General features: G+C 43.3%; 1 protein-coding gene and 1 non-coding gene across 4 annotated transcripts in view; both read left to right on the top strand.

Moving 5' to 3' along the window:
• Window positions 1-13,049, top strand: part of LOC121544881 (60 kDa lysophospholipase) — a 129,353-nt gene that overhangs the window by 113,403 nt on the left and 2,901 nt on the right. For all 3 annotated transcript variants that reach the window (XM_041855101.1, XM_041855102.1, XM_041855103.1), the window contains exons 8-15: window positions 1,071-1,256; window positions 2,962-3,072; window positions 3,449-3,568; window positions 3,935-4,030; window positions 5,177-5,340; window positions 6,597-6,683; window positions 7,111-7,210; window positions 12,544-12,609. In XM_041855101.1, the coding sequence (XP_041711035.1) occupies window positions 1,071-1,256; window positions 2,962-3,072; window positions 3,449-3,568; window positions 3,935-4,030; window positions 5,177-5,340; window positions 6,597-6,683; window positions 7,111-7,210; window positions 12,544-12,600 (921 nt within the window). In that variant the 3' untranslated portion in view covers window positions 12,601-12,609. The remainder of the gene's footprint in view (window positions 1-1,070; window positions 1,257-2,961; window positions 3,073-3,448; window positions 3,569-3,934; window positions 4,031-5,176; window positions 5,341-6,596; window positions 6,684-7,110; window positions 7,211-12,543; window positions 12,610-13,049) is intronic.
• On the top strand, window positions 11,111-11,163 carry LOC121545222. Its single transcript, XR_005996218.1, has one exon. It is a non-coding gene; the product is annotated as a U7 small nuclear RNA (small nuclear RNA).

Genomic DNA, 13,049 nt, shown 5'->3' with positions numbered 1-13,049 from the left:
CAAGAAAGGACCTGATTTACGAGTGCACATACAGGTACAGTTGATTGAGAAAGCATGCAACATTGAGCAGAAATTGACAACAATGTGAGATTTGATTAATCTACTTAATCTATGTCAAGTCCTAGGTGATGGAGATCAGATCCACCCTCTTCACCTGAGACACAAACACTCTGGTCCCCCGTTGTAACAATTTTTCCCAAGCATCTCCGTGCAGTCAGACCTTTGATTATTTTGTGCCACCTGGGCCACAATGATAAACCCCCTCTCTGATTGTCCGAGTGTGACCCCCTCCCCATGGGTTTCTGCAGCCAGTGTTGCCAGCACTGCCACTACCTGGGTGGGGGTACCCCACCGGAATCCCCACCGGCTAGGTAAAAGGTCGTCAAGGTTCTCATTAGCAGCTTTGAGAATTTCCTTGTATATAATGCTCTACCATCAGGGGGCTCTGGCTTTGTAGGACCAACCCTGCCAGGCAGGCTCAGAATCTTGAGGGGGCGGTGCTGCTCAAGTAGGTCTCTGACCGCATTTATTTCTCTGTTTAGGCTGCATACTCACAGCAGGTCCATAAAATAGATGGGAACTTCTCTTTGGTGTATGGGTCACTCAGGTGGGTGTCCAGGATATAGGGTTGGGGATCTTTACATCCTGATGGGACAATAAAAAATTAGATTAAATGTATACTATATTTAAAAATGTATATCCCTCATCTACATGCCCAGCTCTTGCTATAATTCCCTACCTCCTCAAGTTAGGTCTAAGGTCCAAGCGTTGCCAGGTGAAATGACGCTGTCTCTAAACACCTTGAATTTAATGGTTCCCCCTGCCTGGCCATTTGAGCCATCTCCTCTCCAGATGCCAGGGCTGGTGTGGTAAAGAGCTTTCCTAGAGCCAGTGAATCACCCTGAGACTGAGAGACAGCCCGGGTGGCATGGGCACCAGATGGGCTGGGGGGGCTGGTGAGGTCTGGGCCTGTTGTTAAACCCTATCCTAGCTCTGTACACTTCTCTCCCTATCTTTTCCCACCAGACAGGCTAAAATGGCCTCTCATCTCGCTCTCTCTTTCTCTACAGGTGAAGTCCTTCCTGCAGGTGCCCATGGAGGGCATCGTCCTGGAGACGTACGGTAGTGGTAACGCCCCTGACAACCGTGCTGACCTGCTGGAGGAGTTCCGGAATGCCACAGAGAGGGGCGTGATCATGGTCAACTGCACCCAGTGTCTGAGGGGTTCTGTCACCACATTATATGCCACCGGAAAGGTAGACCAGAAGACCATGTACAGTGCCCTCCACAATTATTGGCACCCCTGTTTAAGATGTGGTCGAGGACTTCCAAAAATTCTCCTTTTTCTTTAAACAACATAGAACCCAAATGCAAAAAAAGAGAAAAATCCAACCTTTTATTTAAGTACATTACTTTGGTGTAAAAAAAAAAAATCACACATTTAGAAAAAAAAAAACTTGATATCATGTGTCCCACAATTATTGGCACCCCTGATGTTAATACTTTGTACAACCCCCTTTTGCCAACAAGACAGCACTTAATCTCCTCCTATAACATTTCACAAGATTGGAGAACACAGAGAGGGATCTTTGACCATTCTTCTTTGCACAATCTTTCTAGATCATCCAGTGTCCTGGGTCCTCTCTTATGCACTCTCCTCTTTAGCTCGCCCCACAGGTTTTCGATTGGGTTGAGGTCTGGGGACTGAGATGGCCATGGGAGGACCTTGAGTTTGTGACTGCTGAACCATTTTTGTGTAGATTTTGCCACATGTTTTGGATCATTATCCTGCTGAAAGACCCAATGACGACCCATCTTCAGCTTTCTGGCAGAGGCCATCAGGTTTTTATTTAAAATGTCCTGGTAGTTCAAAGCGTTCATAATGCCATGCACCCTAACAAGGTTCCCAGAGCCTTTGGAAGAGAAACAGGACCACAGCATCACAGATCCTCCACCATACTTCACGGTGGGCATGAGGTGCTTTTCGGCATACTCATCTTTTGTTTTACGCCAGACCCACTTAGAGTGTTTGTTGCCAAAAAGCTAAATCTTAGTCTCATCTGACCAAAGCACACGATCCCAGTTGAAGTCCCAGTGCCGCTTAGCAAATTCCAGACGTTTACGTTTGTGAGTGTTAGTGAGAAAAGGCTTTTTCCTTGCATGCCTCCCAAACAGCTTGTTGGCATGTAGAGAGCGTCTGATGGTTGTTTTGGAGACTTTGTGACCCCAAGATGCCACTCATTGATGCAATTCTGTGACAGTGAGCTTAGGACTTTTTTTTACTTCTCTTACCATCCTCCTCACTGTGCGTTGTGGCAAGATAAACTTGGGACCTCTTCCAGCCTTGTTTGTCACTGTTCCAGTTGTTTTAAACTTCATAATGATTCCTCTGACTGTAGATACGGGCAAGTTAAGGCGAGTGGCTATTTTCTTGTAGCCATTGCCTGACTTATGAAGGTCGACACAAATCTGCCTTACTTGAATGGTGTGTTCTCTTGTCTTTGCCATGTTGACAAATGGGTAAGAGAATTAGGCCTCTGTGTCACGTCATATTTATACCCCAGGGAAACAGGAAGTCATGAATTACTAATTAAAAGTTCCTAGATACCCTGACCAACTTTAGCAACTACAGAAAAATATATTTTAAAAAAAAATCAATTAAAATTTTCAGCGGAATTGTTAGGGGTGCCAATAATTGTGGGACACATGATTTCAAGTTTTTTTTTTCTAAATGTGTGATTTTTTTTACCACCAAAGTAATGTACTTAAATAAAAGGTTGGATTTTTCTCTTTTTTTGCATTTGGGTTCTATGTTGTTTAAAAAAAAAAGGAGAATTTTTGTAAGTCCTCGACCACATCTTAAACAGGGGTGCCAATAATAGTGGAGGGCACTGTATGTTTAGTGGGAGAGTAGGATGAAGATGGATGTGTGTTCTTAACGTTTCTTCCTGGTCCCCTCAGGCCCTGAGTGATGCAGGGCTGGTGGCAGGCTGTGACATGACTTCTGAGGCTGCCCTGTGCAAGCTGTCCTACGTGCTGGCCAAGGAGCTCAGCATAGAGGCCAAGAGGAAGGTAGGATTCACAGTCTAAACGCACAGTCCTTCAATCACTACACAATATTTGCCCCTTGTAGAGAGAATTCTGAAGCCCAACCCTAGTGACATCTCCGTGAGTCCTATGTATGAAACAAATTAGAATGTAAACAGAGGTAGAAATCAGAGATGATTCACATGGAGATAAAAGGATCATAGAAGTGACAAGCTGATGACATCTTTGATCATGCCTGACTGTGTCTGTGTTGCCCTGACTGTGTCTGTGTTGTGCTGTCTGTGTTTCCCTGACTGTGTCTGTGTTGTGCTGTCTGTGTTACCCTGACTGTGTCTGTGTTGTGCTGTCTGTGTTGCCCTGACTGTGTCTGTGTTCTGCTCTCTGTGTGTTACGTGTCCAGATGCTGAGTCAGAACATGCGGGGGGAGATGATCTTTGACCTGCACGGGGCCAAGCTCACTCTGAGGGACAGTCGCTTCATTCAGGTCATCGCCAAGATCCTGAGCATCAGTCGTAAGGAGGTGAGGCCACCTCACTGCCAGCCACATCACACATACACACACACTGTCATCACCACTGAGACTGCAGGGTAACTTTCCACCTAACAGGTTTTTATCAGGCTCTGGCTTATCTGAGAGAACAGAGCTCCCATTGAAGTACAAAAAACTACTTTCTCAAGTCGTTTTAATGCCCAGCGCTAGGGGAAGAATGTCATAAGCCATCATCTGAAATTGTCTCGCCTCTCGTCTAAAGTAGATTTTTTTTAATGTGTTGAATCCAACTTTATAGTGTATTTTTTACGTCACTCATAACACATTACATAAAACATTCCTTTACTGATTGTCAGCCTTTGTGTTGTCATGATGTTTCTCTACTGATGTTTCCAGGAGCTAGAAGCCATAAGGGATGCCCTTAACCCCAGCTTAGCTTGTGCTGCTTCTAAGATTGGAGACGTGGAGGCCTTAGATGCCATAAAGTTGATGGTGAGGAACAGTTATTTAAATACAACCTGTTACAATGTCTGTTAGTAAAAATAGTCACTGCAACAACCTCATATTTTATAAGGGGGAGGTGGGGAGTAGAAAACGCATGTTCTAACAACATGTTTACTGTCAGTAGGACAGAGTTCAGTCCATATGTTGTTAGTGTTCTAAAACACGCATGTTCCCAGACTGATAATACAGACTTTGCACTGTCAAATGTGTGTGATTGTATTACTCCCTTAGTCCCACGGTACATCTGGTTGAACCGGCCAGTGCAGTGCGTACCAAAGATTCCTGCTGAGTTTCATGAGATAGCCGACTGGAGTCTCAGTAGTCATACTGTGTTAGATGCAAAGATAGATTTTGATTTGGTCTCCTTTGCAGTGAACTTTTGACATGAGGATGATTGCCTAGTGTTTCCAGTCAATTTCATTTTAAATAACCTACTTATTTGTTCTTTGGGAGCTTATTTTATAGGGGGTATATTTCAGTATGAATAGAGGAATGGGTTGGCTACTCTTTAAAAAAGAAATTATCTATCAATTCAAGATGAAACTGTCCGTGTCCGAAATCTGTCTTCCCTACTACTTACTAAATCGACATGCTGTGTACTAATCGTACTACATACTATTTAGCAGTACTGTTTAGTGAAAACGAATGCAGTAAGCAACAAATATCAACACGCTAGGCTCATCCATACTTAGAATACGTCATCTAATGCGCAATTACATTGATTCCCGCCATACGTTCCTTTTGGAACAGCGCATCCACTTATATGATTACCAGCTGCTTGCTGTCAAACACACGTGGGTCTGGAAAGACGATTGTCTTCCTAAATAGTGTGCAGCGAATTCTACTAGACGAAAAGCCGAAATGAGTATGACATGGCATTTAAGCATACTACATTGTGAAATGTCACATACTATCAAACTTTCTATTTTTGCATACCAAAAAAGGCCTACTATTTAGAACACAAGTACGGGTATTCGGACACGGCCACTGTCACCGTTCAGAAAGGTATGCACCAGGTAAATGTGTAGCACAACATTCACTACATGGGTTTGATACCTCAATGCACTGTTTTATAATACACAGTGATACCATGGCAACGTAACCTACAGTATGTAATGTGTTTCTTGTCATCAGGGCAGTAACCTGAGTCTGGGGGACTATGATGGACGCACCCCTCTGCACATCGCTGCCTGTGAGGGCCACCTCAAAGTGGTGCAGTATCTACTGGGCCAGGGAGCCAGCGTCTATGCCAGAGATCGCTATGGGGACACACCCCTGCACAACGCTGTATGCTTCAGGTAAGATTGAGCTAACGTGGGCCAAGACAAGAGCTTTACATTTTGGGGGGAATGGAGTATGATATGTCCTAACAGCTTTGCCTCTACAGTAGATGTTCACCCATCCCTTATGATTCAAGCCCCTAGTAGCCAATTCTAATGTGTGTGTGTGTGTGTGTGTGTGTGTGTGTGTGTGTGTGTGTGTGTGTGTGTGTGTGTGTGTGTGTGTGTGTGTGTGTGTGTGTGTTTGTGTGTGAGCAAGCATTGAGAGAGGTAGCTATAAACCGTTGGAAGGGCAGGCATAGGCATGCCCTTGTTGTCTTGGTACTGAAGGGCTGAGGGTTGCAGAATGGGATGTTCAACCTGGCAGCATAATTAACCTCTGACACCTGCTTGCTTGGGGAAATAGCCATGTCCCATTCTGGCTCTCTTACACTGTCAAAATCTCTGTTTTGTTACAAGTCTTTGTGATAATGCAATATGTTCCATTTTGTAAGAGTTACTTGAAATAAATAACCATTTTATTTCAGACATGGATTTCTTTTTTTTTTTGTCTTTATGTCATTTCCTCCTAAGTTTAAACCACATTTCAAAAGCCAACTATTGTTCCTTCCCGATGACCATATAAGGATTGAAACGCAGTACAACGAAGGGTAGTGTCTTGAACCAGTCTTACCTGCCTGTCCTCAGTTTCATGGATAACAGAAACAGTACCTTGTCTCTAACAAAAGGACTGAAATACATTAGCCTAGGCTTGCCACTGTCTCTATGGCCAAACCCTATCTCAAAGTAGAGCTAAACGTGCATGACCAACTCATAACGTAGTGTCCATTTAACCTCTTAAACATTTGATGGATGTTCTAAGTTTAAATTCTATGAAAATCAAGATTCTGGACATGAAGCTGTGCCTTTTGTCTCCACCATTGTGTAGTGCATCCTTGGAGCTGCTGAGACGTTCTGCTCAGGCTCCATATGTGGGTGGTTAACTGTGGGGGAACTTGTCCCTACTCGTTTAGCACCCAGTCACAGTGCCACAACTTGTCACTGTCAGCAGAGACTATGAAAACTTGTTAGAAATATGACTAATGCACATTGCAGTCATAATAAAGCATACCTAATGGTTTCAGTTGAACTGATCTCTGACTCGCACTGTGAGCTTGATTTTGCTTTGCACGCGTCATCTTTTCCTTGATTGTAGTACACTGTATATATCATCTGTATTCGAAAACTGTTTGTCATATCTCTATGTCTGTCTGTCTGTCTCTCTGTCCATTCAGACACAAAGAGGTGGTGAAGCTGCTGAGAAAAGCAGGAGCCCATTTCTCCAGGGATGAGCTGAATAATGCAGGCTCAGAGCTGTGCAGGTGAGACACACACACAGCACTTTCTCACACATGCATTGCCCAAAGACCCATCCTACATAGTTTGTGCAGGTACGACCAGTTGTCCCAGTTGTCTTACGTAAACACTTGAAATGCTCCCTGACAGCATAGCTTTGGACCTCTGCAGCATCCAAACGTCACCAACACCACAGAACCATGAACTGCTCTGTCTGGCTGGTATCCTCACTTTTAGAAAAGGGAGCGGGAGAGATTTTGTCTTTTACTAGATGCAAGGCCTTTGTCTCTGGAAGCAAACAAGCATACTCATAGTCCTTTTCATAATCAAGGAGTGTGTTTAGTGTGATTATACAATAAAACTTGATGTTATTACTGTAGATATCTGGTTGTTTTACTCCCTTTATCATGAAACCACTTGAATAATTCCCTGGTGGTGTTTGATGTGTTAAAGTCTGGCATCCAGGGCTGACACAGAGGGCCTGGAAATGTGTCACCTGGCCGGGGGAGAGCTGAACACACGAGGCTACAATGGGCAGACAGCCATGGAGGTGGTGAGTGTTTGGGACTGGGAGCCTCTCTCCTGCTTACAAACATGAATAGTAAAGGATGAGTACGGTTAAGGTCCCACATAAAAAACTACTACAGCTTACTATAGAATTTTGTAGTGTACTGTTGAATACTATACTACACACTGTAGTATCCCTCGATCATGTGTAGTACTTACTATATAATTTTTTAGTATACTGTAGAATACTATAGTAAATACTACTGTATTATCCACACAAAAAACACTGTAGTAAATGCTACAGTAATGTCCACAAAAACACTACTGTCCGCAAAAACACTACCGTTTTTTAACTATAGCAATACTACAGTATTTAATTTGCATATACCCTGCCCATTCCCCTCCCCCATATCTCAATTTGTGCCACCCATAAGTGAGAAACCTACAAGTATAGACCATATATTCTGTTCCCTGCAATTCACATTTTATTTGTCACATGCGCTGAGTACAACTGGTGTAGACTTTACTTACGAGCCCTTCCCAACGATGCAGAGTAAACAAATAAAATCCTAACACAAGGAATAAAATGCACAAGAATGAAGCTATATTTTTATTTATTTATTTTATTTAACCTTTATTTAACTAAGCAAGTCAGTTAAGAACAAATTCTTACTTACAATGGCGGCCTACATATACAGGGAGTACCAGATCAATGCGTAGAGGTACGAGGTATTTGAGGTAGGCATGTACATGAAGGCAAGGTAAAGTGACTAGGCGTCAGGATAGATAATAATAAGAGTAAAATAAAGAACAGAGTACATAGCCGGGGAAGTAGTTTGGGGGTGGGGGTGCTGCAAATTATTTTATTTTTTTATTAGATTTTTCCGGGGGTGCTGCAGCACGCTCAGCACACCTATTTCCTGCTATAACAGAGTAGCAGCAGCAAATGCGTGTAAAAGTGTACGTGTGTATGTATGTGTGTTTGTGTTGTGTCGGTATGCGTGTGTGTATGTGTGTGGGAGTGTCAATGTAGTGTGTGTGAGTGTGTGTGTATATTCAGTGGGGAAAAAAGTATTTGATCCCCTACTGATTTTGTACGTTTGCCCACTGACAAAGACATGATTAGTCTATAATTTTAATGGTAGGTTTATTTGAACAGTGAGAGACAGAATAACAACAAAAAAATCCAGAAAAACGCATGTCAAAAATGTTATAAATTGATTTGCATTTTAATGAGAGAAATACGTATTTGACCCGTCTGCAAAACATGACTTAGTACTTGGTGGCAAAACCCTTGTTGGCAATCACAGAGGTCAGACGTTTCTTGTAGTTGGCCACCAGGTTTACTCAGGAGGGATTTTGTCCCACTCCTCTTTGCAGATCTTCTCCAAGTCATTAAGGTTTCGAGGCTGACGTTTGGCAACTCGAACCTTCAGCTCCCTCCACAGATTTTCTATGGGATTAAGGTCTGGAGACTGGCTAGGCCACTGCAGGACCTTAATGTGCTTCTTCTTGAGCCACTCCTTTTTTGCCTCGCCAAACACGGCAAGTTGAGTTGATGCCAAAGAGCTCGATTTTGGTCTCATTTGACCACAACACTTTCACCCAGTTCTCCTCTGAATCATTCAGATGTTCATTGGCAAACTTCAGCCGGGCCTGTATATGTGCTTTCTTGAGCAGGGGGACCTGGCGGGCGCTGCAGGGTTTCAGTCCTTCATGGCGTAGTGTGTTACCAATTGTTTTCTTGGTGACTATGGTCCCAGCTGCCTTGAGATCATTGACAAGATCCTCCCGTGTAGTTCTGGGCTGATTCCTCACCGTTCTCATGATCATTGCAACTCCACGAGGTGAGATCTTGCATGGAGCCCCAGGCCGAGGGAGATTGACAGTTCTTTTGTGTTTCTTCCATTTGCGAATAATCGCACCAACTGTTGTCACCTTCTCACCAAGCTGCTTGGCGATGGTCTTGTAGCCCATTCCAGCCTTGTATAGGTCTACAATATTGTCCCTGACATCCTTGGAGAGCTATTTGATCTTGGCCATGGTGGAGAGTTTGGAATCTGATTGATTGATTGCTTCTGTGGACAGGTGTCTTTATACAGGTAACGAGCTGAGATTAAGAGAGTGCTCCTAATCTCAGCTCGTTACCTGTATAAAAGACACATGTGAGCCAGAAATCTTTCTAATTGAGAGGGGGTCAAATACTTATTTCCCTCATTAAAATGCAAATCAATTCATAACATCTTTGACATGCGTTTTTCAGGATTTCTTGGTTGTTATACTGTCTCTCACTGTTCAAATAAACCTACCATTAAAATGATAGACTGATCATTTCTTTGTCAGTGGGCAAACGTACAAAATCAGCAGGGGATCAAATACTTTTTTCCTTCACTGTACACTGTGTACAAAACTTTAGGAACATCTTCCTAATATTGAGTTGCACCCCCTTTTGTCCTCAGAACAGCCTCAATTTGTCAGGGTATGGACTTTACAAGGTGTCGAAGTATTCCACAGGGACGCTGGCCTATGTTGACTCCAATGCTTCCCACAGTTGTCAAGTTGGCTGGATGTCCTTTGGGTGGTGGACCATTTTTTGATACACACGGGAAAACCCAGCAGCATTGCAGTTCTTGACACACTCAAACCGGTGCGCCAGGCACCTACTACCATACCCTGTTCAAAGGCACTTAAATCTTATTTCTTGCCCATTCACCCTCTGAATGGCACACATACACAATCCATGTCTCAAGGCTTAAAAATCCTTCTTTAACCTGTCTCCTCCCCTTCTACACTGATTGAAGTGGATTTAACAGGTGACATCAATAAGGGATTATAGATTTCACCTGGATTCACCTGGTCAGTCTGTCATTGAAAGAGTGTTCCTAATGTTTTGTACACTCAGTACAAAACCGTGAGTGTGCGTAGGGTCAGTGCAAGATAGACAGTGCATATAGTTTGGGAACCATTCATTGACTATTTAGCAGTCTAGCTATTTAGCAGCCTTCCTCTGACACTGCCTGATATAGAGGTCCTGGATGGCATGGAGCTTGGCCCCAGCTTTGCGGTCAAGGGTGGTGCATTTGCCAATCCAAGCGGTGATGCAGCCAGTCAAGATGCTCTCGATAGTGCAGCTGTTTAACTTTTTGAGGATCCGAGGGCCCATGCCAAATCTTTTCAACTTCCTGAGGGAGTAGAGGCGCTGCCGTGCCCTCTTCATGACTATGCGGGGGTGTGTGGACCATGTTAAGTCCTTAGTGATGTGGAAGCCAAGGAACTTGAAGCTCTCAACCCTCTCCACAACAGCCCCGTCGATGTGGATGGTGGCGTGCTCTCTCCTCTTTCTCCTATAGTCCACAATCAGCTCATTGGTCTTACTGACGTTGAAGGAGAGGTTGTTGTCCTGGCACCACACTACTAAGTCTCTGACCTCCTCCCTGTAGGCTGTCTCATCGCCGTCGGGATCAGGCCTACCACCGTCATGTCGTCAGCAAACTTGATGATGGTGTTGGAGTCGTGCGTGGCCACGCAGTTGTGGGTGAAGAGGGAGTACAGGAGGGGATTAATCACACACTCCTGAGGGGCCCCCATGTTGAGGGTCAGCGTGGCGGAGTGTATTTGCCTACCTTCACCACCTGGGGCCGGCCCGTCAGGAAGTCCATAGTCCCCTCCAGTTGCAGAGAGAGGGGTTCAGTCCCAGGGTCCCTAGATTGATGATGATCTTGGAGAGGACTGTGGGTTGAACGTTGAGATGTAGTCTATGAACAGCATTCTCACATTGTTATTTCCACTCTTGTCCAGGTGGGAGAGGGCAGTGTGAAGTGCAATTAAGATTGTGTCATCTGTTAGGGCGGTATGCGAATTGGAGTGGGTCCAGGGTTATAGAAAAGAGCAGAATCTCTGAACCTATCTGTTCAGACCCCAGTCCTACTTACTTACAGGTTATGGAAAATGTGCTCTTTTAGCATTTCTCCAGTAGGTTTCCTCAAGGAGAAAGCCCACACTTCTATGTCAAAGATAATAAAATAAAAACACTATAATAAATACAATAGTAATGTCCCCAAAAACACTACAGTAAATACTACAGTCCACAAAAACATTACAGCAAATACTACAGTATACTACAGTCCGCAAAAATACTACAGTATTTACTGTAGGATACCATTATGTACTGTAGTATTTACAGTTCAATATAGTGTAAATACTGTAGTAAAAAACTGTAGTATATACTATAATAATTACTGTTAAAATTAAAATATTAATGCAGACTGTAGTATTTGCTGTAGTGTTTTTGCGGACTGTAGTATTTACTGTAGTGTTTTTGCTGACTTTAGCCTGCAAAAACACTACAGTGAATACTATAGTGTTTATACCATAGTATACTATAGTATTTTTTCAGGGGGTTAAGCCAGAACAGTTATTTAACATGGATAGTAAAGGATGTGTACGGTAAAGGTAACCCAGACTCGTTATGTAACATGGATAGGGTTAGGTTCTGACAAACAGAGTGAAAAACTAATGGACAACTAGTCAAAGCTCAAACCAAGTTTATTCACCCAATGGGTCAAACAGCTGCAAAGACAAAGAGATGTTTACACAAGCACATATATTTATACCTTCCTCCTACGCTGAGTCTCCTCCTTGCACATCTGGACAACCAATACATCTCTGTTGCTAGACAGGACTTTAGTGATGCCTGTTCTTTCTCACTTCCTCTGACCTCACCTTGGCCCAAATTCCTCACTCCTCCCCAACTCACGGCTGTCCCACCTTATCTGTTGACTGGAACCAGACTGTGACCCTTCTCCTCTCCATAGGATACCTGAGATTGAACAATAACATGTTCTGACAGAATGTTAACTTTCTCACTCAGTAGATTTCCATACCCTCAGTTCTAATATGGTAACATGAATAAGGATATTTCATATTTGAAGTTTAGCAGTTAGTACCCAACAATAGTAAAGGATGTATACAGTAAAGATAACCATAGACTAGTTATGTACCATGGCTAGTAAAGGATGTGTACGGTAAAGGTAACCCAGACTAGTTATGTAACATGGATGTGTACGGTAAAGGTAACCCAGACTAGTTATGTAACATGGATAGTAAAGGATGTGTATGGTAAAGTTAACCCAGACTAGTTATGTAACATGGATGTGTACGGTAAAGTTAACCCAGACTAGTTATGTAACATGGATAGTAAAGGATGTGTACGGTAAAGGTAACCCAGACTAGTTATGTAACATGGATAGTAAAGGATGTGTACGGTAAAGGTAACCCAGACTAGTTATGTAACATGGATAGTAAAGGATATGTACGGTAAAGGTAACCCAGACTATGAAAGACTGATCGTTAGGTTTTTCTTTTCCCTCTCTCTCTTAGGCTCAGGATATGGGGAATGAAGTTGTGATGGAGTTCTTTCGCCGGGTCAGCCAGTAGCATGCTTAGGTAAGAGTTGGACTATCATCTAGCTTTGCTGTTCTCCTCTATGCTCCTCCGACAGCATACAGTGCATCCGGAAAGTATTCAGACCCCTTGACTTTTCTCACATTTTGTTACGTTACAGCCTTATTCTTATTCTTATTAAAATGTATTAAATCGTTTTTTTCTCCTCATCAATCTACACACAATACCCCATAATGACAAAGCAAAAACAGGTTTTAAAAGCGGAAATATCACAATTACATAAGTATTCAGACCCTTTACTCAGTGTTTTGTTGAAGCACCTTTGGCAGCGATTACAGCCTCGAGTCTGCTTGGGTATGACGCTACAAGCTTGGCACACCTGTATTTGGGGAGTTTCCCATTCTTCTCCTAGATCCTTTCAAGCTCTGTCAGGTTGGATGGGGAGCGTCGCTGCACAGCTATTTTCAGGTCTCTCCAGAGAT

This window comes from Coregonus clupeaformis, chromosome 29 (genome assembly GCF_020615455.1).
Source record: "Coregonus clupeaformis isolate EN_2021a chromosome 29, ASM2061545v1, whole genome shotgun sequence".
NCBI classification, from domain to species: domain Eukaryota; kingdom Metazoa; phylum Chordata; class Actinopteri; order Salmoniformes; family Salmonidae; genus Coregonus; species Coregonus clupeaformis.
Note: the sequence above shows the minus strand (reverse complement) of the source record. Positions and strands in the feature narration are given on the sequence as shown.